At 36.9% G+C, this 26643-nt stretch overlaps 1 protein-coding gene across 3 annotated transcripts; it reads left to right on the top strand.

Annotated features, from left to right (window-relative positions):
- On the top strand, positions 1-25234 carry slc7a2 (solute carrier family 7 member 2). Of its 3 annotated transcripts, none has more exons than XM_059345538.1 (12): positions 1-205; positions 1483-1863; positions 2985-3140; positions 8094-8259; positions 9337-9473; positions 10560-10782; positions 12959-13098; positions 17192-17294; positions 18704-18912; positions 19658-19824; positions 20265-20373; positions 21726-25234. In XM_059345538.1, the coding sequence occupies exons 2-12, from the start codon at positions 1494-1496 to the stop codon at positions 21908-21910; spliced, it is 1965 nt and encodes a 654-aa protein (XP_059201521.1). In that variant the 5' UTR covers positions 1-205; positions 1483-1493; the 3' UTR covers positions 21911-25234. The 3 variants fall into 3 exon arrangements, with proteins under 3 accessions (XP_059201521.1, XP_059201523.1, XP_059201522.1); XM_059345540.1 differs by lacking the exon at positions 12959-13098 and adding an exon at positions 14044-14180; XM_059345539.1 differs by having other exon boundaries at positions 1486-1863.
- The last annotated feature ends 1409 nt before the right edge of the window (positions 25235-26643 follow it).

A 26643-nucleotide genomic window follows, 5' to 3' on the forward strand; every position in this document is an offset into this window, starting at 1 on the left:
GTACTGCTCTGCTCAGTGCACATGCCAGCATATGAGTGTTGAGCACAGTGCTAAAACAGGAGTTTCAAGGCAGCAGTTCATGTAAGCAGTGGATCTAATTTGACTTTTACCTGTGCCTCATGTGCAGCTGATCTGCTGTGCAAGCTGGAAGAAACACACAGACACTTCTGACTGCCTTTTTTCTGCCATAGTGTCATTCTAACAGGTAGGTGCATATATCTAATTAAATGTTTGTGAATACATTTAGAATAACTAAAGCTGTAATTTAACAGTAAAACTTCTGCTGTAGCTGTATGTTATTTCTGAACTTTTGAAACTTGAACTTGAGAAATTCAACAGATTATGATGTGACCTAGATGTTGCTGTCACTGCACAATTTAAAACACCCACCACATACTACACTATATAGATTAATGAATGATGCAGATAACAGCTGACCAAATGACTGCAATTTGTATTTGTCAGTTTCCAAAACTGATATTTCACCTGTTTCAATCTGGTTTTGCTCCTTGCAATCTTCACTTTTTCATTCACTGTACTCTTGCAGGCGTTGCAATACAGCCTACATTGTAATGTTAATGAGCTGTCACATGCACAACTTATTTCCACCACAGTTAAATGGAGATCAATGCATATTTGGACGGTCGTCAGTATTAATTTACGGTCAAGACAATCAAAAGTTTTAGCTCAAAGAAGAAGCTTTAACTTCAAAAGCAAGCTTGAAACTATTCAGCGGAGAGTATATTTCATTCTTCATTCATCTTATTGTATTCATGCAAATATGTTGGGCGGGACCCCCAGCAATCTTACTAATGAAAAGAGACATTTTCATATACAAGACAATGCAGACAAAGAAGACCTTACAGTTTGTCTTTTTATGTTAGTTTTTTGTGTAATTAGTAAAGAGAGATACTGGAATGTCTTTATTGTTTTCGAGCAGTGCATGCATGGTCCCCTAATGAATGCAGCTCTTTGACTACTTAGATCTGCACCATAACCCCAAACAATGGGTTTTAATGGGACCCTTACTGTACAGCATGAGCTTTGGCAGCTTTTAGCACTATGGCAACATTCCTACAATGAACGTCATAGTTTGTGGAGTTTAAAATTCCTCTCAACACACCTTTGTGTCATTCTCGTGTTATGCAACTGACTTTTCAGCAGAACGACTTGTTTGAGACGCTCTGTATGTAAAGCAGGTGGAGCTCAAACTGTGCACAGACCTGATCTTTGATTTCACAATTTTTGCACCTTCTATTGCACGTTGTCTGTACAAATATTGATGCTTAGATAAAGAGTAGTAGTAACGATTGGCTGGGATCAAATAACGCCCATGCAATCAAATTATCCACTTAAACCGCAGTGCATGAAATGCAATAAACATTCACTTGTGCTTTAAGCTAATGACCCTAAAATGTCTTTAGGCCAGACCTATGCTGTGCAGATATTTCCATTGCTTTTTTCCCTCTTTCCCTCCATCAGCAGGTGTCGACATGCTGGAGCAGGTTCTGTCATTTGGCCGCTCCCTGGTGCGCAGGAAGGTGGTCGACCTGAGCAACCTGGAGGACTCGAAGCTCTGCCGCTGCCTGGGAACCGTCGACCTCATCGCCCTGGGAGTTGGCAGCACTCTGGGTGCCGGTGTCTACGTCCTGGCTGGAGAAGTGGCGAAGGGCGACTCAGGCCCCAGCATAGTCATCTCCTTCTTAATCGCCGCCCTAGCCTCCGTCATGGCCGGCCTGTGTTACGCCGAGTTTGGCGCACGAGTTCCTAAGACGGGCTCTGCTTACCTTTATAGTTACGTGACTGTGGGAGAGATCTGGGCCTTTATCACTGGTTGGAACCTCATTCTCTCCTACGTGATCGGTGAGTTAGTGGCAGATATAAGGTCCAATATTGTAAAAACTGTCTTTTTTGACTATAAAGCAGGTCTAGGTGCTATATTAATACTGTAAAAGTATCAAAACGCTCAATCCAGGGAGCGCACAGTCCGTATTCAGAAACTGTGTCTTTTAAGAAGACGTCATAACTTCTGACGTAACATAATTGATGATCAACTATACTATATATAATATATATAGTAGAGGTGTGAATCAGGAGAGACCACACAATACGATTTCATCCCGATAGTTGAGTCATGATACGATATTATTGCGATATTTTGCGATATGGTGAGTATTGAGATATAATATATTGCGATTTAACTGTTTAACTGCATTTTGTGTCCACAAAATTCAATTAAATCAAGAATTGTTTTGTCAAATAAGAGAAAATTCTCAGTCTATTGCAACAACTGCAGCATTTTATCAAACTTTTAAAAAATTTAAGCTCCATTGCTCTGAATTTTTTTTTAATGAAACATAAAAATAGCCTAACTTTGCAGCATTATTTCGACAACTTCCTGACACGACATCCTGATACACATAGTGCTTATAGATTCCTTAGATCTTCTAGCTTCATGATATCAGTATCTCCAGTATATTCCTAAAACAGAGGTTGCTACGGTCTCCGGAAAAAAAACAAAAACGAAAATACTGACAACACAGAAACGCTAAATATCGATACTTGGCGGCCATGAATCTATATAATATTGCCAGGCAAAATATCGCTATATTATACTGTATTGATATCCACCCCACCTCTATAATATAGGTAGAAAGTGCTGCTACAGTGCTGTTATAGTCATTCCCCGGCACCTAATGATGGTGCAGAGAGCTCAGATGTGGAAGACTTTGAAGCACTGACCAATCAGAGCAGACTGGGCTTTATCGGGAGGGGGTCTTAAAGAGACAGGCTCTTAAAAGGACAGAGGGTTTAAAGGTATATTCAGACAGACAGACGTGAGAAAAATAATGTGTTTTTAAAGCATAAAAGCAATTAATATACTCTAGTAGCAGCCCAAAATACAACAATGAACCTGGAAATTAGCATATAATGTCTCATTAAAAGAAGATGCTGACTGTTTCTGTTGTTTTTTCCCCTCACAGGCACTTCCTCGGTTGCCAGGGCTTGGAGTGGCACATTTGATGAAATGATAGGAGGGCACATAGAGGTTTTCTGTAAGACCTACTTCAGCATGAACTCTCCTGGCTTAGCTCAGTACCCGGACTTCTTTGCCGTCTGCCTGATTCTGCTGCTTTCCGGTAAGGCTGGAAATCATAAAATTCAAGTCAAAATGTTGTTTGGCATGCTGCGGAGTGGTACATTCTGTTTAAACCAGCCAAATTCCAAAAGCCACAGTTGGCCTAATCCAATAAAGAGATGGCAGGATCAGGACTCTGTGTGATAAGTGCTTAATAGGGCAGGGCAGATTGAGTCCACTGGGAGAACACATTCACCCCCTTCTGCTTTAAAAACTCCCTGTTAGACCTCAGCAGCACCCACTTTCTCTTTCCCACAGAAACATACAGCTGGGAACAGCCTCCGGTCACTGAGCAGCTCCACTGTAGTAGCTGTCAGTTTAGTATTGTCAGGAGCTGTTGATGACTTGGAGAGTACTCCATATTATTCCCTGACAGATTAATGACAGTGCATGGATTTAAACTGTGCATGTTTTGGTTAAAATTCCACTTTTATGCCTCTTGGACGAGAACTGAAAGTGTTATCATATGAGCATTCCACTGGCTGGCCAATGCAATGATCACATTAGGTCAGTGTGACACAAAAACAATCCACTAGTTTGTTCCTTTTAAGTACCACAGATGTAGAAGTTATGTAATATCTATTCATCAGAGCCAGCTTTGAAAAAGATAAGCCCCCTTTTTTTGGTTAAAACTAAAGGTTAATGACTACAGGTTGATGAAATTGTAATAACTTCTAGACTTTTTATGGAGCACAATCACCAGGTCAAAAGTGTAATTTCTTCAATACTTGACAACTTGATAATAATATTCCAGATGTCAGCCAAGGCCACGCTCTGTCTCGCAATGTTAAGAAGAGTGAAAAATGATTATTGTATGAATGGGTTCTTTCCTAACCTGTGCTTCACCCTTCCACCACGTTTAATGAAAATTAGGCCAGTAGCCTAGCCTGGCTAACACCAGACTAATCTCAAATGAGATCTAGTCTGGCAACCAGCCGTTCATTTCTCCGTAGAGGAGGTGTGATTTACGATCCTCCAGAGCCGTTTATTGGGCGCTTAGAATGTCTATCAAAAGCGTCTGTAGGTAGCTCTTAGCCAATCAGATCAGTTATACCAGATGACGTAGCAGAGCAACAGAAATGGATGTTTGTTGTGTGTGTGTCTGTGAGAGAGTGTTGTTTGCTGCTTTGCTTCTCCAGTTCTCGCTTTCTGCAAGATTATTTATTTTCACGCTTTATTCCCCCTCATGTCATTCAGCCACACACATCCACTGATTTTATGGGCAATAAACAAGCTGCTGCGGGTCGTTACGGTAGCGGGGCTATTAGCCGCTAGCGGCGCTAATAGCCCCACTACCGTAAGGCCGGTGATCTCGCTACGAGCCGGGGGACAGCGGAGCTGCCGAGAGACCTTTCGCCTTTCAACTTTCGCTCTAAACTATTTAAAACACCATCTACAGCTAAAGAGAGTTTCGCGTATGCAGCAGCCATGTTGGATCCATAAGAAAACTACAAGCTTCCAAGTGCCGAGTAGTACGCGTCATCGTCTTGCCGTCCCTCCCCGCTCTGTGATTGGATCCCTAAAACAGGGCTAAGAAACCTCTCTGGTTGCCAGACCGTCTGGAGGTTCGAAATGAAATTCGAGCGCGCAAGGCAGTATGGGTCTACCCAGGCTACCAGTAGCCAGTACCAGTGGTGGAAAAAAAGTTGGAAAAAGTACTAATACACACTGTGAAATTACTCCACTACAAGTAAAAGTCTCAGCATCAAAATGTACTTAAAGTATTAAAGTAAAAGTAGTCATTATGCAGAATGGACCCACTCAGACTATTTTCAATATGTTCTTAATGTCCTATCAGGTTATTATTACTGGTAGTGGGGCGGATTAGCTCAATATTTTACACCAATCGTTCACTTTGTGATAAAAGCATGAAATTTGGTAGATGTGTTGGTGAATATGTTTCGAACAAATCTGGATATTGGGCCACCTCAAAAGCGCCCCCTAGTGGCCGTGGCAGGCATTTGTTATACGAATAAATCAATGATGAATAAAAACTGCCCTTTTAATAATACCAACTGGTGATGAATTGTATATTGTTGGAAAGCCTGATTAGTCACCTTTACAACGAGGTACAGCTTGTAAGGATCGTGCATTCATGGAATGAGCAACAGGGCTAAACGTGTGGGTAGCACCCCCCAAAAATGTGCATCCCCTGTGTAGTGGGGCGGATTAGCTGAACAAGCGTTCATTTTGTGATAAAAGCATCAAATTTGGTACACTCACTGCTGAATACATGTTTAATGAATCTGGATATTGGGCCATCGCAAAAAAAATTCTGATGGCTGTGGCGGCCATTTTTAAAAATGGCCATTTAAAATGGCCATTTAAAATTCCTTGCCAGTGGTTACTGGCGAGGAATGCTTTGCCTACCCTACAGCTGCTGTTTCATGTTTTCAGCACCACAAATATAATTTAGAGACATGTTAAAGTGACAAAAGCTTTATTACAGTCTCATAGAAAAGAACATTAACTTTGTATAATATTTTATTAGGTCTTGATATTCCCATTCACAGGCTACGGCCTCCTCTTTGGCTTGTATTCTTCTGTTGCTCCTTGAAAAGAAAAAAATATTTTCAATATTGTATGACCTGCAACAATAAAAATAAAACACATTTAGACAGAGAAAAAAATCATACATTTAAAAAATTCTACTAGGGTTACTTGTAGCAGGTTACTCTTTCTGGCAAAATCCTTGTACTGAGGTGTGTGACTTAGTCAGGCGGCTTAGCCAAATAAAGGGGACACGCTGGACAAAAGCACCACATTTTTTCCACATACACTCTATCATTATAGGTTTCAATTTTTAGTAGGAGCCACTTCATCAAGATTGCGGTGATGGCAGCCATATAAAGTCTATGAGAAATGCTATATCTTCCAAGCCACTTAGAAGGTCAATCTTGGTGTCAAAATATACATTTTCTGGGTCCAGGAATCATTTAAAGCTATTGAGAATGATTATTTGATCAAATAGATATGTTCATTTTCACTCAGACTGGTAGACTACTGGCTTCAAGTGCTGCAGCAGGGTATCCTGAGTTGAAACTGTTTGGAATCAATGTTCACGGGAGAGTGTGGATTAGCTGCCATGTACACTGCTCAAAAAAATCAAGGGTACGCTTTCATCTCATGTCAGATCTTGATCAACAGATTATTTACAGTGAGTCATCCAGTGATATTCTCAATAGCTTTAAATGATTCTTTGACCCAGAAAATGTATAGACACCAAGATTGACCTTCTAAGTGGCTTGGAAGATATATTGGTTCTCATAGACTTATGGCTTATATGGCTGCCGTCTCCTATCTGCAATCTTGATGAAGTGGCTCCCACCAAAAGTTGAAACCTTTGGTGATAGAGAGCATGTGGAAAAATGTTGGTGCTTTTGTCCGGCGTGTCCCCTTTCCTCTCAAATCTGGTCCTAAGCCGCCTGACTAACTGTGATGGAGTTATAAAATACATTTAAAAAAAGAAAAAAAGAACCACATGGGCAAAGGAGACATATGAAATATAGTGTGTGTGTGCCTGTGTGTGTGTGTGTGTGTGTGTGTGCAGAGAGGGATGTCCACAATCCACAGGACATAATTTAACAGTGTCTTATTAAGCTTTCACACCCAACAGCCACTGATACATGTTCCAAGCTAACTAGCTAGCTTAAGTACCTATTTTTGCTATCTTGCTAATTTACTTTTCCGCCAAGGCCCATGATGATTGTTTTTCTCTTTAGCCTTTATGATGTTCATAGCATATTTTATTCATAATTATAACAGGTGAAATAAAATATTTAGACATACCTTGATGGACAGTCCACTGCACTGCTTGTCCCAGGAAGCAAATGCTAGCTAGCTCATTTGCTAGCTAGCTCGATGGCTAGCCCGATTGTGGTGGGGCAGGAAAAATAACTGAAAGAGTGTCTAACTGGATTTTTGTTAATTTAATATGTGTATTTACATTTTTTAATTTATGTTTGTATATTTAGTTTAAATTTTTTAAATATTTTAAGAAATAATTTAAATATTTTTTGTAATTTTAACTAAGAAAATGACTGCTATGGCCACTAGGGGGCGAATTTGCGATGGCCTAATATACAGATTTGTTTGAAACATATCCACCAACACATCCACCAAATTGTGTGCTTCTATCACAAAATAAACAGTTCTTGTGATTTATTGAGCTAATCCGCCCCGCAGGGGATGCACATTTTTTGGGGGTGCTACACACGTTTAGCCCCGTTGCTCATTCCATGAATGCATGATCCTTACAAGCTGTACCTCGTTGTAAAGGTGACTAATCAGGCTTTCTAACAATATACAATTCATTACCAGTTGGTATTATTAAAAGGGCAGTTTTTATTCATCATTGATTTATTTGTATAACAAATGCCTGCCACGGCCACTAGGGGGCGCTTTTGAGGTGGCCCAATATCCAGATTTGTTTCAAACATATTCACTAACACATCTACCAAATTTCATGCTTTTATCACAAAGTGAATGATTGTTCAGCTAATCCGCCCCATTATGGTGCATTTATGTAAGCAGCATTTTAATTACCTCAAGATAGGACTCAGTTTAACTGCTTAATATAATTTTATGAGGTTTAATTTAAAAAACAAAACACCTTATCACTAAATTTATCATGATTTTCATGTGTAAAGTAACTAAACCTGTCAGCTAAATGTAGTGGAGTAAAAAGTACAATATTTACCTTAATATGTAGTGGAGTAGAAGTATAAAATTACATAAAATGAAAATTCTCAATAAAGTACAAGTACAAGTACCTCACAATTATAATTAAGTTCAGTACTTTAGTAAATGTACTTAGTTACATGACCTCCTTGGTGAGGGTTATAATTCACATTAACAGATACCATATTAATTAAAGCAGTGTTTGCATTTAGTTTAAAATACAAAAACCATCACAGCACTTCTCTGAGCTCTGCTGCCTCTCTGTTTGTCCCAGGTCTCCTGTCGTTCGGGGTGAAGGAGTCCGCCTGGGTCAACAAAGTCTTCACTTCAATCAACGTCCTTGTACTCTTGTTCGTCATCATCTCCGGCTTCGTCAAGGGAGACGCATACAACTGGAAAATATCAGAGGAATCCCTCATTAATGTGACCATAGTTACAAGGTAATATATTCATTTAACTGTTACAGTTTTAAATCATACACAGCATGACTATCAGTGGTATATGTAGGAGTCTGGTTTGTTTATGTGGTGCAGAACTCCCTATTGAACCTGCAGGACAGCAGCTAACCTTCAGTTGTAGGGTCCTGAAATAACACTTGACACATTTCAGGCAGTGGTGGAAAATAACTAAGTACATTTACTCAAGTACTGTACTTAAGTACAATTTTGATTAAGTTGTACTTTACTTGAGTATTTCCATTTTATGTAACTTTACACTTCTCTCCACTACATTTAGAGGCAAATATTGTGCTTTTTACTCCACTACATTTAGCTGACAGCTTTAGTTACTTTTCAGATTGAGATTTAACATAAAAAACATGATCAATTTAAAGTGATTGGACTTTATTTTGTTTTTTTATTTATTTATTAAACTTCATAACAGCATATTAAGTAGTTAAAATGAGGCCCGTGTTATCTACATTAAAGCACTGCTTACGAAAATGCATCAATAATAATAATCTAATGATATATTTGCAAAATATAAACCAATGACTGGTTCCATTTTGCATAATTAGTACTTACTATAACTAGCACAACTAAGTTAATTTACTCAAGTACTTTACTTAAGTGAACTTTATTGAGGTACTTGTACTTTACTTAGTAGTATTTCCATTTTATGTAACTTTATACTTCTACTCCACTACATTTTTAGGCAAATATTATACCTTTTACTCCACTACATTTAGCTGACACCTTTAGTGACTTTACAGGTCGAGATTTAGCATAAAAACATGATCAATTTAAAATGATTATGCATTATTATTTTTATTAATTCTTAAAAGCAGTATATTAAGTAATTAAATGTGCCCTGTCTTTACGAAATTAAAACACTGCTTACATTAAAGCATGAATACAAATAATGTAATAATATATTTAGAATATATAAAACAATCTGAGTGGGTCCATTCTGCACAACGAGTACTTTTACTTTTGATACTTTAAGTACATTTTGATGCTGATACTTTTGTACTTTTACTTAAGTAAGAGATCTGAATACTTTTTCTACACTGGTCTCAGGAACTTGTCGGTGACGGCCAATGTGAGCAGTGATTATGGAGTGGGAGGATTTATGCCCTACGGCTTCAGTGGGACCTTAGCTGGAGCTGCCACCTGCTTCTACGCTTTTGTTGGATTTGACTGTATCGCAACTACAGGTGAGCCACTGAAGTGCGATTTAATCAAAAATCATCTAAATGTGAAGTTATTCGTGTGTCTGTGTGACCAGTCGTGGAATGTAACTAAATACATATACTCAAGTACTTTACTTAAGTACAATTTTGATGAAGTTGTACTTTCTTTAGTATTTCCATTTCCAAGTAACTTTATACCTCTACTTCACTACATTTAGGTGACAGCTTTAGTTACTTTTCAGGTCGAGATTTAACATAAAAAACATGATAAATTTAATACCCCATAACACTATATTAAGTAGTTATAATGAGTGCTATCTTTACAAAATAAATTGCAGCCATGCTATAGTATGACTTTTAACATTTATTGAGGGGGTCATTTTTGGACATCCCATAATATGGTGTTTTTCTGCTATTTGTTGCCACATTATGCTATAATATGTACAATAAGACCACTTTAAGCAGTTTTAGGCATTTTTAAATTGACCATTTGTGACAATAATTGACATACTGTAATATGATATGATGATGATATTTTCAATGGCTCATTTTTGGACATCCCCTAATGTTGTGGGTTTTTTTTTTTGCAATTTCTGGACAAACTACACTACTACATGTATCAACTGAGTATAATTCGGCCATTTCTAGCATTTTTAGGCATTTTAAAATTTGACCATTTTTGACAAAAATCAACATGCTATAGTGTGACTTTTTATTGAGGGGGTCATTTTTGGACATCCCATAATATGGTGTTTTTCTGTCATTTCTGCCCATATAATGCTCTAATATGTACCAACAGAGTATAATAAGATCATGTTAAGCTTTTTAGGCGTTTTGAAATTTGACAATTTTTTAACAAAAATCAACATGCTAAATAAATCAATACAAATAATCTAATCATATATTTAGAATATATTCAACATTCTGCATAATGAGTACGTTTACTTTTGATACTTTAAGTACATTTTGATGCTGATACTTTTGTACTTTTACTTCAGTAAGCTTTGAATGCAGGACTTTTACATGTAGTGGATTAATTTCACAGTGTGGTATTAGTATTTTTACTTAAGTAAAGGATCTGAATACTTCTTCCACCACTGTATGTGACAGGGGAGGAGGTGAAGAACCCTCAGAGAGCCATCCCCATCGGTATCGTGGTGTCACTGACCGTGTGTTTCCTGGCGTACTTTGGCGTGTCGGCTGCCCTCACGCTGATGATGCCCTACTACCTGCTGGATGAGAAGAGCCCTCTGCCCATGGCCTTTGAGTATGTGGGCTGGGGCCCTGCCAAATATGTGGTCGCTGCAGGTTCTCTGTGTGCCCTATCCACCAGGTAAGATAAGTTGAGGACAAAATATTAACATTGATAGTAGAGGACAGTGTTTAGAAGTTATATGTGCTGTATCAGAGTCAGCAGAATTTACAACACGGCTTTAATTTGTGATTAATGTGCATGCTATAAATGGGTAATAATGGAGGAGGAGATGTGGTCTGTGGGTCTGACCACATTTCTCTGTCTATCTGTCTTAGTATTGATTCTCAATGGGACACAGTGGGCGCAGTGCTTAATTCTCTCTGTTTCAGATATCTGCATGTCTTTGTATTACACTGTTTATAATTTAAGTATCATAAATAAGGTGGGCAAGTTTTTCTCTAAACAATATTTTGGTGTGACTTAATTCTGTCTTCCTTCCCTGGAGGTTTGCTAAATCACTTCCCTTTAGTTTTTCATCAACAAACCCCGTCACCAACTTATCCCATGATCTGCATTCATGTGCATATTATCAAATTTGACTTAAACCAATAATTTGAGTCAAATGTTGGATGCCTGCAGTTGGTGTTGAGGCTGTAACCCTGTGGCCTGCCCTTTGGAACTTGTTTTCACAATCGCTGCCAGTTGTAAAATCCCTTTAACACACATTTTGTGATTTTATGTGCTCAAACTAAATGTTTACGCTACGGGGAGAGTTACTGTAGGGCACATGAGACACATTCAAATTAAACTTAAAACCAGCCCTCAATGTCAAAACAACTGAGAACACAAGGGACTGTCCACCAAAAAATACACATTTTTCTTCTTACCTGAAGTTCATTAATCTAGATTGTTTTACTGTGAGTTACAGAGTGTTGCCATAGAGACTAAAAAAGTTGGGACAACAAAATGCAATAATTTGCTAATCTTTTGTGACATATATTCAGTTACAAACTGTACAAAAATTTAATGTTTAAACTGATAAACTTTTGTTTATGTTAATTCTGTTTTTAAAAAAAAGTTTTACACAACATCCCACGGTATTGGATTGTATAATGGGACTAGATGGCGGTGGTGGTCAAATTACCACAACATTTTTTTTTAAAAAACTCAACAGCAATGTCTCTTTCCAGAAATCATGACCTGGTTACTCAAGATAACCCACAGTTTAGTTTCATGTGGGAACTGCTTTCCTGATACAAAACTCAACCTGACGATCACTACAGAAGGCAGAGGTTGAAGAGGTTTACAGCTCAGCAGTGGTGGAAGAAGTATTCAGATCTCTTACTTCAGTAAAAGTACTAATACCACACTGTGAAATTACTCCACTACAAGTAAAAGTCCTGCATTCAAAACTTACTGAAGTAAAAGTACAAAAGTATCAGCATTAAAATGTACATAAAGTATCAAAAGTAAAAGTACTTGTTGTGCAGAATGAACCCACTCAGATTGTTTTATATATTCTAAATATATTATTGGATTAATATTATGATGCATTTATGTAAGCAGCATTTAATTTTACCAAGATAGGGCTCATTTTTACTACTTAATATACTGTTATGAGGTTTAATTAAAAAAAACAAGTCAAATCAGGTTAAATGTATTTTTATGTAGAATCTGGACCTGAAAAATAACTAAAGCTGTCAGCTAAATGTAGTGGAGTAAAAAGTACATTATTTGCCTCTTAATGTAGTGGAGTAGAAGTATAAAGTTATATAAAATAGAAATACTTACTGGAAATATTTTTTTACTTAAGTACAGTACTTGAGTAAATGTACTTAGTCACTTTCCACCACTGCAGCTCAGCCAATGAGGATACCGTCCTGCGATACAGCAGGCGGATGAATTTGGGCAAAAAGAAAATAGTTCTTATGTGAAACTCCTCACAACATGTCTGTGGATTATCACAAGTAACTGGGTCATGATTTCTGCAACGAGAACTTGCTGTTGAGTTTTTTTAATGTATCATTTGAAGCTTTAAGCAACACCGTTATATTCAAGAGAGGCTGATATCTCCAGCTCTTGAAAACACACACCAAAACAATCTACATTGACAAATAGAACTACAGATAAAAGGAAAAAATATGTATTCTGTTGATTTAAGTTGATGAAAATAACTGAATGTTAAGTGCCAACAGGAAAGAAAGACACTGTAATCCTGCTCTGAAGCTTTGATGATGTGATTGTTGGTGTTAGTGTGTGTGTTGGGGCTTTTGACTAACGTGTTGGTCTTGCATGTCTCTGCTGTCTCATGCAGTCTGCTGGGCTCCATTTTCCCCATGCCTCGTGTAATCTATGCTATGGCACAGGATGGGGTGCTTTTCAAAGTCTTAGCCCGAATCAATCCTAAGACGAAGACCCCCCTTATTGCCACTATGACCTCCGGTGTAGTAGCAGGTGAGAGCCGGGGAGCGTCCAGTGAGATTACTCTGCTAATCTGTCTCCACCAATCAACTGTGAAAGACACGGGCAAAGATTTGATTCTGGTTTGTAGAACCTGATAATGTAATAAATTCCAGACAAAAAAAAAATCTGCACTTGAGTCCATTGAAAATGTAATAAAACCTGATAATGTAATAACTTCCCGATAATGTAATAAAGTGCATTTCCCAATAATGTAATACACTTTTTTTTTTTTTTACCAATAATGTAATAAAGTATAACATTAATGGAAGGTTTTTGATCAAATCAAAGATGGCGGAAAATCCAATATGGCCGAAAACCCCCATTTAGGATGCATTGAGCTCGGATTGGCCCAAGGGTTCCAGTGATACATCCTTTGTGAAAAACGGATGAACGGGTCAAAAGTTAATAAACATTCAACTTTGACCTGTTGGTGGCGCTAGAGCTGTTGAGCTAGTGATGCCTACACAGTATCAACACTTGAACTCAAGTAATGAGTGGTCTGCTGTTAAATTATTACAATATTGGGGAATTATTACATTATCAGGACTTGCGAAATGAAGGCTAACCTGATAATGTAATAACCTCCCATTAATATAATACTTTATTACATTATTGGCAAAAAGTGTATTACATTATTGGGAAATGCACTTTATTACATTATCGGGAAGTTGTTACATTATCAGGTTTTATTACATTTTCAATGGACTCAAGGGCAGATTTTTATTACATTATCGGGAATTTATTACATTATCAGGTTCTACATGGTTCTTCCCTCCTTTTCCCTGAGACCTACCCATCCTTCAACACTTCTATAAATTATCCAGTTTCTGGAGGTTTTCCCTCCACAGGCACATGTTGCTCTTTCACAGTTGTGCAGGTGTCATGTTTTCTTTCCCAGACTGCCCTCAACTTAACCATGAACCCTCTTCTCCCTAGCCTGTTGGGCTCCATGTTCCCTCTGCCGCGCATTCTCTTTGCCATGGCACGAGATGGTATTCTGTTCAAATTTATGTCCAAAGTGAGTAAGCGCCAGTCTCCTGTGGCTGCCACCATGGCGGCAGGTACCACTGCGGGTAAGCTCCCGAGACCAGGACTCGCCTATCATGTGGGTTGTATCGTGGACTTGTTTGGGGTTGTTATCTGTGCACGGTGTTGGTGTTGGTGACTGCATGTTAAACTTGGTGACGGTGTTTACAAAAGCATGTGAGAAAACATTACACATCATTAAGGTGGATAACTCTGTGGATATTATCTCTATTCTCCACTTCAGTCCATCTGGCTTTTAGTCACGTTTCTAGATAATAAAAAAAAGAGAGAATTAGCGACAGGAAGTAGCTAACATATCTTTATGTATAAGTTTTTCTTTTATAAAAATGTTGGACATTTTGCTTCTTTGGGGAGAGTTAGATTGGTTTGTAAGATTTTAAGATCAATACAACTTCTGTGTGGTTTTATTCTAACTCTTGGCAAGAAAGTGAATAAATGTATATCCCAAAATAAAATCCACCTCCATGCAGTGGTGGAAAAAGTATTCAAATCTCTTACTTCAGTAAAAGTACTAATACCACACTGTGAAATTACTCCACTACAAGTAAAAGTCCTGCATTCAAAACTTACTAAAGTAAAAGTACAAAAGTATCAGCATCAAAATGTACTTAAAGTATCAAAAGTAAAAGTACTCGATATGCAGAATGGACACCCATTGTTTTATATATTCCAAATATATTATTACATTATTTGTATGAATGTTTTTATGTAAGCAGTGTACTAATTTTGTAAAGACAATGCTCATTTAATCACTTATTATACTGTTATAAGATTTAATTTTTAAAAAAAGTCTACATATATTTTATGTTAAATATCGACCTGAAAGTAACTAAAGCTGTCAGATAAATGTAGTGGAGTAAAAAGTACAATTTTTGCCTCTAAATGTAGTGAAGTAGAAGTATACAGCTATATAAAATGGAAATACTCAACTAAAGTACAAGTACCTCAACATTGTACTTAAGTACAGTACTTGAGTAAATGTACTTAGTTACATTCCACCACTGCATCCAAGTCATTAAATTGTTAAGAAAAAGATAGTCAGTGTAGTCTGGTGTACAGTGGTGCTGTTATGATGCATGAGGAACATTATAGAGTGTCACTGAGCCAGACTGGTGTTGCTTTGTGTCTGTATTCATTGAAATCATTACATTGTGATGCCACTTTGAGGGCCTTTTCTGACAATATGCCATTTGAGCCGCGCTCGCCACTGAGTTCAGCTCACATCTGACTAGGTGTTCGGAGAAGTGGCGGAGGACAGAACAACAGAGTAGGAGTTTTTGCATGTATCTGTCCCAGAATAGGAAACAAACAAAACTGTGTTGTACAGTTCACTCCATTTATCTCTCTGTGCCTGGCCTGCTGTGCATCCACTTTGCTCAATGCAGCGAAAAAGCAGTCATGGTGCAGCAAAAGTTAGGAAATAATGGGTTTCAGAGTGCAACGGTGCTGTTGTCGAGTTGTGTCTGCAACATAGACTGAACAAAGAATAGATGGTGTCTGTTGTGAACCCTTAGGTTTCTGAAGAGCTGAATTGAAACTCATAGTGGGCGGGTCCCAAAGCTCGGTCCGCTGCCACTTTGCCTAACTTTAATTATGCTTAACTTTATTATAAGGCTTCATATAATATAAACAAGTGAGTTATAATTTCAAAAAAATCTCTCACAGTCTTGAAGAGGGAAATTAGCTACAGAGACCAATACCGTTTTTTAAAAGAGGCTGTAAACATGTTCATTTCTGCTGTAAAGTTGGTCGTTTTAACATAGGGATCTATGGGGATTGGTTCTCGCCAGCTTCAAGTGGCCAGTCGAGGAACTTTAGTTTTTGCCACCTGCTTCCTTTTTCAGCCACAGATGTTGCTGCTTGGTCTGCTGGGCCCTTTAGCCTTTTCATGATCATCTGAAGTAACAAGAAAGTTTTTGGAATTTGTATTTTAAATAGTTGCTTTTGTACAACACCAGTTATTTCACTTCCACTTGACGATCTGGAGAGAAACTTGTTATTATTGCTTCAGCGGTTTAACTTAGTCAGAGTCACCTGTTGAATTTGCCTTAAAGTCAAGTAATATGACTTGTACGTTTACTTCTGAAATACCACATGTGACTGCATCATGCTCACTGTGCTCAGGTGTTGCAGCTGAGACCTACAGTCATGGAAAAAATCATTAGACCACCCATGTTTTCTTCAATTTCTTGTTCATTTTAATGCCTGGTGCAATTAAAGGTACACTTGTTTGGACAAATATTATGACAACAATAAAAATAGCTCATAAGAGTTTAATTTAAGAGCTGGTATCTAGACATTTTCCATGGTTTTCTTGATAATAACCAAAATCATTCTCAAGAAAACCATGGAAAATGTCTAGATGTCAGCTCTTAAATTAAACTCTTATGAGCTATTTTTGTTGTTGTCATTATATTTGTCCAAACAAATGGACCTTTAGTTGTACCAGGCATTAAAATGGTCAAGAAATTGAAAAAAAAGGTGGTCTTATAGTTTTTTCCATGACTGTATAAGGTGAAGGACCTGCTGAAGTGGCAGCAGGCAGATGTGAACACTGGCAGGGAGCCAGCACACAAAGTCAACTGCTAGAGCTGGCCGGGGGAGCTTACTTTGTTATTTTAAAAAAAATATAATGTTGTGAGGAGCAGAGGACATACCACCGCTCCGTGTTTGAACTGCTCTGCTGAAAGCTGCTCCACAGTGGAGAGAGGAAACACCCCAGTGTATCTGACATCAAACGACACTCAGTGTGGAGATGATTCCAGCTGCCAGCCCAGGGAAACATTTAGCCTGTTTGTGTCTCTTTTTATAGTGAAAACATGTTTGCATGACATTTAATTTGCATCTGTTTGTGTTTGTGTTTATTTGTTGGATGGTGCATCTGAAGGAAACAGCTTGTAATTGCAAGAATATTGTTGTTGTGGGTGTAGATGTTTTCATGTAGTTTGTGAGAATGATTATCAGTAATGCTGCTATTTCTCAAAACGGTTCTTTTATTCATGTTTTGTGTTAATTGCATTGTTTTTGCTTGCTCCAGCCATCATGGCTTTCCTGTTCGACCTCAAAGCGCTGGTTGACATGATGTCCATCGGCACTCTGTTGGCCTACTCCCTGGTTGCTGTCTGTGTACTGATTCTCAGGTGGGTACATTTATAAATAATCAAGAAATAGTATTTGTGCAACATTGTGAAATAGCTTCCCTTTATGGCTTTTCTAACCCCCCCAGGTACATACACCTCATTTTATTGCATCACGGTGGTGATGTAAGAGCTGTGAATGGCTCCATTGTGTGAGTGTGAAGTGGCTGCTTGAGTGGATGAAGGTGTTTATTTAGGCTCCTGTACTTTCTAAACTCTGGAGCTGCTGTACACGGCTCCTGGCTGCACCGAGGTGACTCATCACCACAGGAGCAGTAAACACGGACACAGTGTTCCTTCTGTGGTTTTATCTGGATTTATAGACCTCGGTGGTTTTGTGAAGTAAAACCTAACCACCTTAAACAATCTCACAATAAAGGTTTGTCACTAAGGACAGAAAATCACAAATATTTTATGATATTTTAATATTTATTAATAATTTAGTTAATAGATTAAATGTGACAAAGATTGACATTTTTGTTTGAATTTACTTTAGAATTTTCCCTTTTGTGTATTTCAATAAATTTAATTCGAAACATTTTTTAAATTATTTTTTATTAATTTGTTTATATTTTAAATGTATTTATATTATTATTATTTTCCTCCCATTTATTTCCCTAGACAATTTTTTTTTCTTAGCACATTTCTTAATGAATTTCTCAAGTTCAGGGGATCGCAAATGAGTGAAAATTAAATAGGAAATTAAATCAATAAATATAGGGATTACTTCAAAGGTAAATTAATAAATTAGAAATTATATTATATTTATATTTTATTAATTTCCCTCCATGGAATGTAGCTGTAAGGAGGATACTGTATGTTTTAATATTTATTAATAATTCAGTTAATTGACTAAATGTGACTCAAATTGACATTTTTGGTAGAATTTTCCCTTTTGTGTATTTCTATTAATTTAATTCTAAACTTTTTTTAAAATTATTTTTTATTTATTTTAAATATATTTATTTATAAATGTATTTATATTATTATTTTCTCTTTGCAGGTTTCCCCCATTTATTTCCCCAGACATATTTATTTTTACATTTAAAAAAACCCAACACATTTCTTTATGTATTTCTTCAGTACAGGAGATCGCAAATGTGTAAAAACTAAATATGAAAGTAAATAAATAAATAAATAAATAGAGGAATTAATACAAATGTAAATGAATAAATAAGAAATTATATTATATTTATCAATTAATATTATATTATACATGTTTAATATATTCTATATTGTTCATTTAATGGTATATTCATTTATTTATTTGTTATTTTGGCTATTTTCCTCCATGGAATGCAGCTGTGTAGAGGATACTGTATTTGAACAGATAGTACTCTGAAACACTGAACATATTGCTGTAGTAAAATGCAGTCTTAAGACCTTTAATTTTTGATAATCCTGTCGTCCAGGTACCAGCCAGATGGATCCCTAGAGCGGCGGGCAGGCACTGGAGAGAGAGACTACCTGTCCCCTGAGGGAGAGTCTGACCTGACAGAGTCAGAGTCTCACCTCAACATGCTGAAGGGAGGCAGCTCCACCCTGCAGGCCGTCCTGCACCCTCCTGTCTCCCCCTCGGAGCATTCCTCCAGTGTGGTCAACATCTCCATCTGTGTGCTGGGTAAGCAGGCCAGGTTAAAATCATTTATTTTATGATGTGAGCAAAGACATTGTTCTTGAAGTGCTCTTGAAGCCTCCAGTTATTTTGTTCTATACTTGTTTTTTTACAAAAGACTCAAAACAACTGAATAAAGTTTACCATTTATTACAAGGATAATTACCAAATGCAATGAGCAGCGCTGGACTCCGCAGTGTCAGAGTACCAAAAAGTTCCTGAATTCACAGCTCATTGATCTCCACTGGCTACCTGTTGCAGCATCAAATTAAAATCTGTAATGCTGGCCTACAAAGTTGTCTCTGGTACTGCACCCACCTACTTGAACTCCCTGATTCAGGGATACACTACGTCACGAATGTCGCACCATTCCAATGAACGGCGTCTGGCTCTGTCACCCGTTCCTTCAAGGCAATCCAAACTTTTTCCATTTGTTGTTCCCCGTTGGTGGAACCACTACCAGTTCCTACCAGAGCAGGACGTCCCTCTCTACCTTTAAAAACCTCCTGAAGACCCAGCTCTTCAGAGAGGACCTTCTCTCCTAGCACCACACCACAACTCTACTCCTTAAAGAATCCTCACTAGCACTTATTGCTGCACTAACGTCTCTTATCACACTATACCTTGATTGTTTCCCTTTTTTCTGTAAGTCGCTTTGGATAAAAGTGTCTGATAAATGACTAAATGTAAATGTAAGCTAAATGTCCCTATCCTTCAACTTCTGAATTAACTGTCTGTTTTCAAACCACAGTGCTGGTGGTGTGCGTGGTCAGCTATCTCACCACCTACCACATCCCCTGCATCCTCAGCATGGAGGTGTGGATCCTGGCTGTGTTGACCCTGTGTCTCCTCATCTTCAGCGGCTGCGTCTTCATGGTCTGCAGACAGCCTCAGACCAGCAAGAAGGTCTCCTTCATGGTGCGTGGCAGCTCAATAAGTCCACTAGTAACTTCTTTTAACCACTTCTTAAAACACACTTTTACAGACTTGCTTTTATGTAATGCTTTCTATTTTACTATTCCTTTCTACTTCTTCACTTTTTTTTTTAGTCCTTTTACCTTTTATTTTCTGTGTATCTGAGAGTGTCTTGTGGTTGCTCCTGCTCTGTCTTTTATTGTTTTTCTTTTAATGTAAGAATCGTTTTTAGCCTTATGGCATCATAATTGTTGTAATTAACTGCTCTCTTTCGAAGCACTTTGTAAGCTGCTGTTTTTAAAAGGTGCTATATAAATGAAGTTATTTATTTGTATTATTATTATTTTTAGTAGTAGTAGTAGTTTCATACCAAGTCCTGCATTATGGGAGGAGACCGTTCTAAACAAATGCATTGATGGGAGATTTTCTTTTTGTCATCACAGGTTCCCCTTCTGCCTTTTCTGCCCATTGTGAGCATATTTGTCAATATTTACCTCATGGTTCAGCTGAGTGGAGACACCTGGATACGTTTCTCTGTGTGGATGGCTGTGGGTGAGTGCCTTACAGCCATGGTCCCAGTTGGACATGTTAAGGAGTAGCTTGATATTTTAGGAAATGTGCTTTTCACAAGAGGCAAGTTACTCTTGAGAGCGTTATATTACACGAAATAATCAATAACAATTGCATGTGTATGCTAAATATGAAGCTAGAGCAGAGACATTAGCTAAGTCCAAAGTTACTCTGTCTGCATCCTAAAGCACATACTATGCTCTGCATACTCAATACGTGCACAATCATCTAATGCTGAGCACAATAGCAAACATTTCCCAAGATGTCAGACTTAACCCCTGTCAGACTCAACGTAAAGATGGACGGCCTGTTAGCTCTCCAAAAGTGAAGCCAAAACATGTGATTCGCCCCCTGGTGGCTGGCTGCAGTATAGGTGATAAACCCCGCCCCCTCCATATTAGTGATGGACATATAGCACCAAGTTCACATCAAATACAATTTTCTCAAAGATAGTTCCTGTCATTCGTATGTTCAAGTGCTATTTTTTTTCTGATAAGTTTGTTTTTTGTTATTTGATGCCATAAAACAGCAACAACAACATTATGATTGGCAGCTATAATTGACATACCGCGATTGGTTGGGTGACAGAATTTCAATACTGCGGCTCCACCACGGATCCTCACTAGACAGATTCTGGTTTCAAATGACATCACCAATGCAAGATGGCAGCAGCTGCATCCAGAATATTTTGGCTTCACTTTTGTACTTTTGTATTATCAAGTCAATACTCAGACCCTCACATGTATGATGCAAGTGTAGTGGTGGAAAGTAACTAAGTACATTTACTCAAGTACTGTACTTAAGTAAAATTTTGAGGTACTTGTACTTAACTTAAACATTTCCATTTTATGTAACTTTATATTTTTACTCCACTACATTTTGAGGCTAATATTGTACTTTTTACTCCACTACATTTAGCTGACAGCTTTAGTTACTTTTCAGGTCGAGATTTAACATGAAAAACATGATACATTTAAAGTGATGAGACTTTTTTAAACCTCATTACAGTACATTAAGTAGTTAACATGAGCCCTATCTTTCCAAGATTAAAATTCTGCTTACATAAATGCATCAGTACAAATAATCTAATAATATATTCAGAATATATAAAACAATCTGAGTGGCTCCATTCTGCATAACGAGTACTTTTACCTTTGATACTTAAAGTACATTTTGATGCTTATACTTTTACTTCAGTAATTTTTGAATGCAGGACTTTTACTTGTAGTGGAGTCATTTCACAGTGTGGTACAAGTACTTTTACTGAAGTAAAGGATCTGAATACTTGCTCCACCACTGGAAGTATCTCATGTCTCTTCCAACTTTCTTCTCAGGCTTCCTGATCTACTTTGGCTATGGCATGTGGCACAGTCTGGAACGTCAGCGCAACCTCCAGAACCCTTTAAACGGCAGCAGCAGCCAGGAACACAAGACCAGCGAGGAGAAGCAGGGCGGTACGGGTGCAGTGGGAAAAGACCAGGAAAGTTTCATCCGCCCAGAGAAGACCAGCCAGTGTTAAAATGAAAAAACTGTGAGATGACTGATGAAGCGCCCAGCGGCTGATGCACCTGTTTATCCAGCTTCAGCATGCGGTGCCTCAGTCACAAACACATTCAGTCTGCGTCTTCAGGCAGCGTCTGAACTCTGTTCCAGCGGCCACATGATGGGGAGCCGCTCTATCACTGTGATGGAACCACACCCTGTAGGTCACATTGCGCTTTATGGACAGCATGGAGGCAGAATTGCAAAGGACAGGTTACACACTGGAGAGTGATGTTCATTTCCTTTATCACTGAGGCAGTCAGTGCAAGACTGCAGCTACGCTTTTTTCTGTCAGTATGGACTTTTTAGTGCATGACACACAGTTTCTGTCAATCGTTACATTTTATGCAGGTTTGTACAGGTGGGTTTTTAAATGTCATGGTCCAGAGTATTATTAGATTTTGATACACCAATTATGTACTACTATTAAAAAGTAATGCTAGTTTGTGGTAGAAGCACTCACTGGTCTTTGACATACAGGTTCATCTCAATAAATTAGAATATCATAGAAAAGTTTATTTATGTCAGTAATTCAGTTCAAAAAGTGGAAATAACACATTATATAGATCCAAACAAGATTACAAACAGAATGAAAGATTTCATGTCTTCATTTATTTAATTTCTTCTAATGATAATGATTATGGCTTACATTTAATGAAGACCTAAAATTCAGTGCCTCAAAAAATGTTTCATATTACAAAAAGCATTTTTTTTAGTTAAAAAAAAATTAATTATTCTTTTCGAACCGAAAAAATAAACAACATAAACTACAACAGCGTATGCTAGATGCATATACATATTCATACACATACTCACATAGGCACCATTAAACAGATGTACATAAACATATAAACATTTATATACATACAGTATATATAGCCCTATACATATACATGCATCTGCCCCGTCTAAGTAATAAGATAGATATAAGAACCAGTTAAGTTAATATTCACTACGCATTTCCTTATATCATTTAAAAAGTATAAATTAAAAAAGTTAAAAAAAAAAATCAAAATATAGAAATGTTGGCCTCTGAAAAGTATGTCCATCTATATGACTCAATACTTGGTTGGAGCTATTTGACTTGAACTACTGGAAATGGACTTTTCCATCATATTCTAATGTATTGAGATGCACCTGAAATGCTGACTAAACATTAGGTCAAAGGTATGCTGTCAATCATAAAGTTAAAATATATATTTTAGAGCTATTTTGTGCATAATTGTTTTATATGAATGCATATAAAAGTGTGATATGTGTATAAAAAGGTTATAAAGACACTGCCGCATTTAGACCAAGGTACAATATGCAATAGTTTTGTAGGCACTTAACATGTTGTGACTTGCCTGGTGCCAGGCGTCTTCTCTCGGTGTTATGTAACAGATCTTATCAGTCCGTGCTGAGGTGATTGAGCTGTCAGTCACGGTGGCTTTATTCAGCAAAGGTTTACTTTTTTAATTTCTGCTCGGGTGTGATTTATCTGTGAACTGTTACAATCTGAATTTAAAGGTGTTTGATACTGAACTCGAAAGGTATTTTTTTTTTAGTAAAAGTATTTTTCACTCTATCAGATAACAACATGCTGTATTTTCCTCTTTGATATTTGTGCTATAATTATACAAACATGCTGTTATTGGATCTCTTTTAACCAGCCACCTAACAATCAGTACAGCAATTAATTACAAGCAGTGGGGAAAAGTAACTACATACATTTACTCAAGTACTGTACTTAAGTATCAGTTTGAGGTACTGGTACTTTACTTGAGTATTTCCATTTTATGTAACTTTATACTTCTACTCCACTACATTTTGAGGCAAATATTGAACTTTTTTACTCCACTACATTTAGCTGACAGCTTTGGTTACTTTTCAGGCCGAGATTTAATATAAAAACACGATACATTTACCTTGATTTGACATTTGTTGAAATTAAAACCTCATAAGTATGTTATGAAGACAAAATTAATCCTTGAGAAAATTAAAATGCTGCTTGGATAAATACATTAATTATATTAATAATCCAATAATATATTTGGGATATATAAAACAATCTAAGTTGATCCATTCTGCATAACGAGTATAGTTTTACTTTTGATGCTGATACTTTTATACTTTTACTTCAGTAAGTTTTGAATGCAGGACTTTTACTTGTTGTGGAGTCATTTCACAGTGTGGTATTAGTACTTTTACTTAAGCAAGAGATCTGAATACTTTTTCCACCACTGACTACAAGTTAAAGTATTACTGTATATGAAGTATGTCTGTCTTGTCACATACAGTCATGAAAAACATTGTTAGACCGCCTTGTTTTTCTTCACTTTATTGTTGATTTTAATCCCTGGTACAACTAAATGTACATTTGTTTGGACAAATATAATGATAACAACAAAAATAGCTCATAAGAGTTTAATTTAAGTGCTTATATCTAGACATTTTCCATGGTTTTCTAGACAATGATTTTGGTTATTGTCAAATAAACCATGGAAAATGTCTAGATATCAGCTCTTAAATTAAACTCTTATGAGCTTTTTTTGTTGTTATCATTATATTTGTCCAAGCAAATGTACCTTTAGTTGTACCAGGGATTAAAATGAACAAGAAATTGAAGAAAAAGGGTTGTCTAATCATTTTTTCCATGACTGTAATTTAGAAGAACTGAGCATATTTACAGGTTTATTCTCATGTGTTGAGAGTCTCATTTCTTTGCATCATAACAGGTTTGAAGAGACTTCTAAACTGCCTTAAGAATATGTTCCTTAACTTTTTGCCTCTGGGCTTTCAGGGACCACCCTGTTCTTTCTTGTACTATGTAAGGCTCAGTGAGCTCTAGTTGACACTTGTTTTCTGTACTGCCAGTGTTTAATGTCAAGTCTACACTTTTCATAGGCCAGATACTGAGGCTGTAGGAGGATAGTGATTGATTAATTGATAGGATTGATTCATACTGTATGTGCAGTGCGGGGGATTCAAGGGGGACATATTATGAAAAACCTGCTTGTAAACATGTGAACAACTTGTCTGTTTTTAGAACCTGCTAAACATGTTTCTAGCAGAAACCCAGAATACAAGTATGAACCTGAAAATGAGCAGAATGAGTCCCCTTTAAACGAATGTGGAACAAATAGAGAAGCTAGTATCAGCAGGAGAGAGGTAGATATTCTATATAGTGAACCTCTACATTACCAGTGTAGAGTCTTCCAGTGAGGTTTCAGGATAAAGATCTTAGAAATAATGATGTCATGATGTAGTATCACTTGTTAGCAGCAGCACAGACAAGTACAATAAATGTATTTTACAGTAAGACAGCGTTTCTTTTTGTTGTTGTTGCTTCAGTTCCACTTGTCTGTAAGTTAGTAAGTTCATTCACTCAAATGCTGAATTTAAGGACAATTTTGAGGTACTTGTACTTTACTTGAGTATTTCCATTTTATGCAACTTTATACTTCTACTTCACTACATTTTAGAGGCAAATATTGTACTTTTTACTCCACTACATTCAGCTGACAGCTTTAGTTACTTTACAGGTTGAAATTTAACACAAAATATATGATCAATGTAAAGTGATTTAGTTTACAGCTTTAGTTACTTTTCGGGTCGAAATTTTACATAAAATATGTAGACTTTAAAAAAATTGAATCTAATACCAGTATATTAAGTAGTTAAACGAGCCCCGTCTTTACAAAATTAGGACACTGCTTACATAAAAGCATTAATACAAATTATGTAATAATATATTTAGACTATATAAAACAATCTGAGTGGGTCCATTCTGCATAACAAGTACTTTTATTTTGATACTTTTACTTCAGTAAAAGTAGTTTGATGCAGATACTTTTGTACTTTTACTTCAGTTAGTTTTGAATGCAGGACTTTTACTTGTAGTGGAGTAATTTCACAGTGTGGTATTAATACTTTTACTTTGTCCACTGGTTAGCAGGATATCTGAAATACCAATTTCAATTTAATCTGGTGGGAATAAATCAAAGAACTGCTTCATTTTTATTGCAAATGTTGCCACCAAGTGGCCGTTCAGAAGGTACTTCAAGTATTCAGTCCTAGAGATATAGAAACATTATTTTATGCATATGCTATTTGGTTTAGTCCAACACAGATGCATTCACATAGTAAGGAGAGAAATACTCAATAGTCTCATAGTCAAATAAACAAATAGTACACGGTCGCTCATGAAGTTGGAATAATTTTTTGTTTAATAAAGTTTTAAGAAGATATACACGTTATCTGTCAATAATAAAACACATTGTCACAATCATTTAATGGGAAGAGGTAGAAAATATTTTATTCCAACTTTATGGCCGACCGTGTAATATTACAGATGTTAAATGATGCATCAGAGTGTGAGCGGCTTTAAAAAAAAAAAAAAAAATGTGTTGATTGACAACTATAAACTACTTTTTAGTAAGGGATAACAAATGGAATGTGGAGTAAAAGTACAAAGTAGCAGACAAATCCTCAAGCCTCAAAATAGTACCCAGGTAGAGTACTTCAATAAATGTATTTAACCCTTTATCAGGCAAAGAACTATATTTGGTAACTTCAGGTAATATTTCGAGAAAAAAAGTTGCAAATTTACTAGATTAAAGTGGTAAATCTGCGCGAAAAAAGTCTGAATACTTCTTCCACCACTGTGTGAAACTATGAAACCTTCCAGAAAAACACAGCAGTGTTGTAGTCTGTAGGATCTGTGAATGT

Source organism: Centropristis striata, chromosome 12 (genome assembly GCF_030273125.1).
Source record: "Centropristis striata isolate RG_2023a ecotype Rhode Island chromosome 12, C.striata_1.0, whole genome shotgun sequence".
Taxonomy (NCBI): Eukaryota; Metazoa; Chordata; class Actinopteri; order Perciformes; family Serranidae; genus Centropristis; species Centropristis striata.

Bases quoted from the DNA above. Each gene is read 5' to 3' on its own strand.
- slc7a2 (XM_059345538.1), top strand. From the start codon at position 1,494: ATGCTGGAGCAGGTTCTGTCATTTGGCCGCTCCCTGGTGCGCAGGAAG. The intron at 1,864-2,984 runs GTGAGTTAGTGG...TTCCCCTCACAG, and splicing joins CATTCTCTCCTACGTGATCG to GCACTTCCTCGGTTGCCAGG. The intron at 17,295-18,703 runs GTGGGTACATTT...CCTGTCGTCCAG, and splicing joins GTCTGTGTACTGATTCTCAG to GTACCAGCCAGATGGATCCC.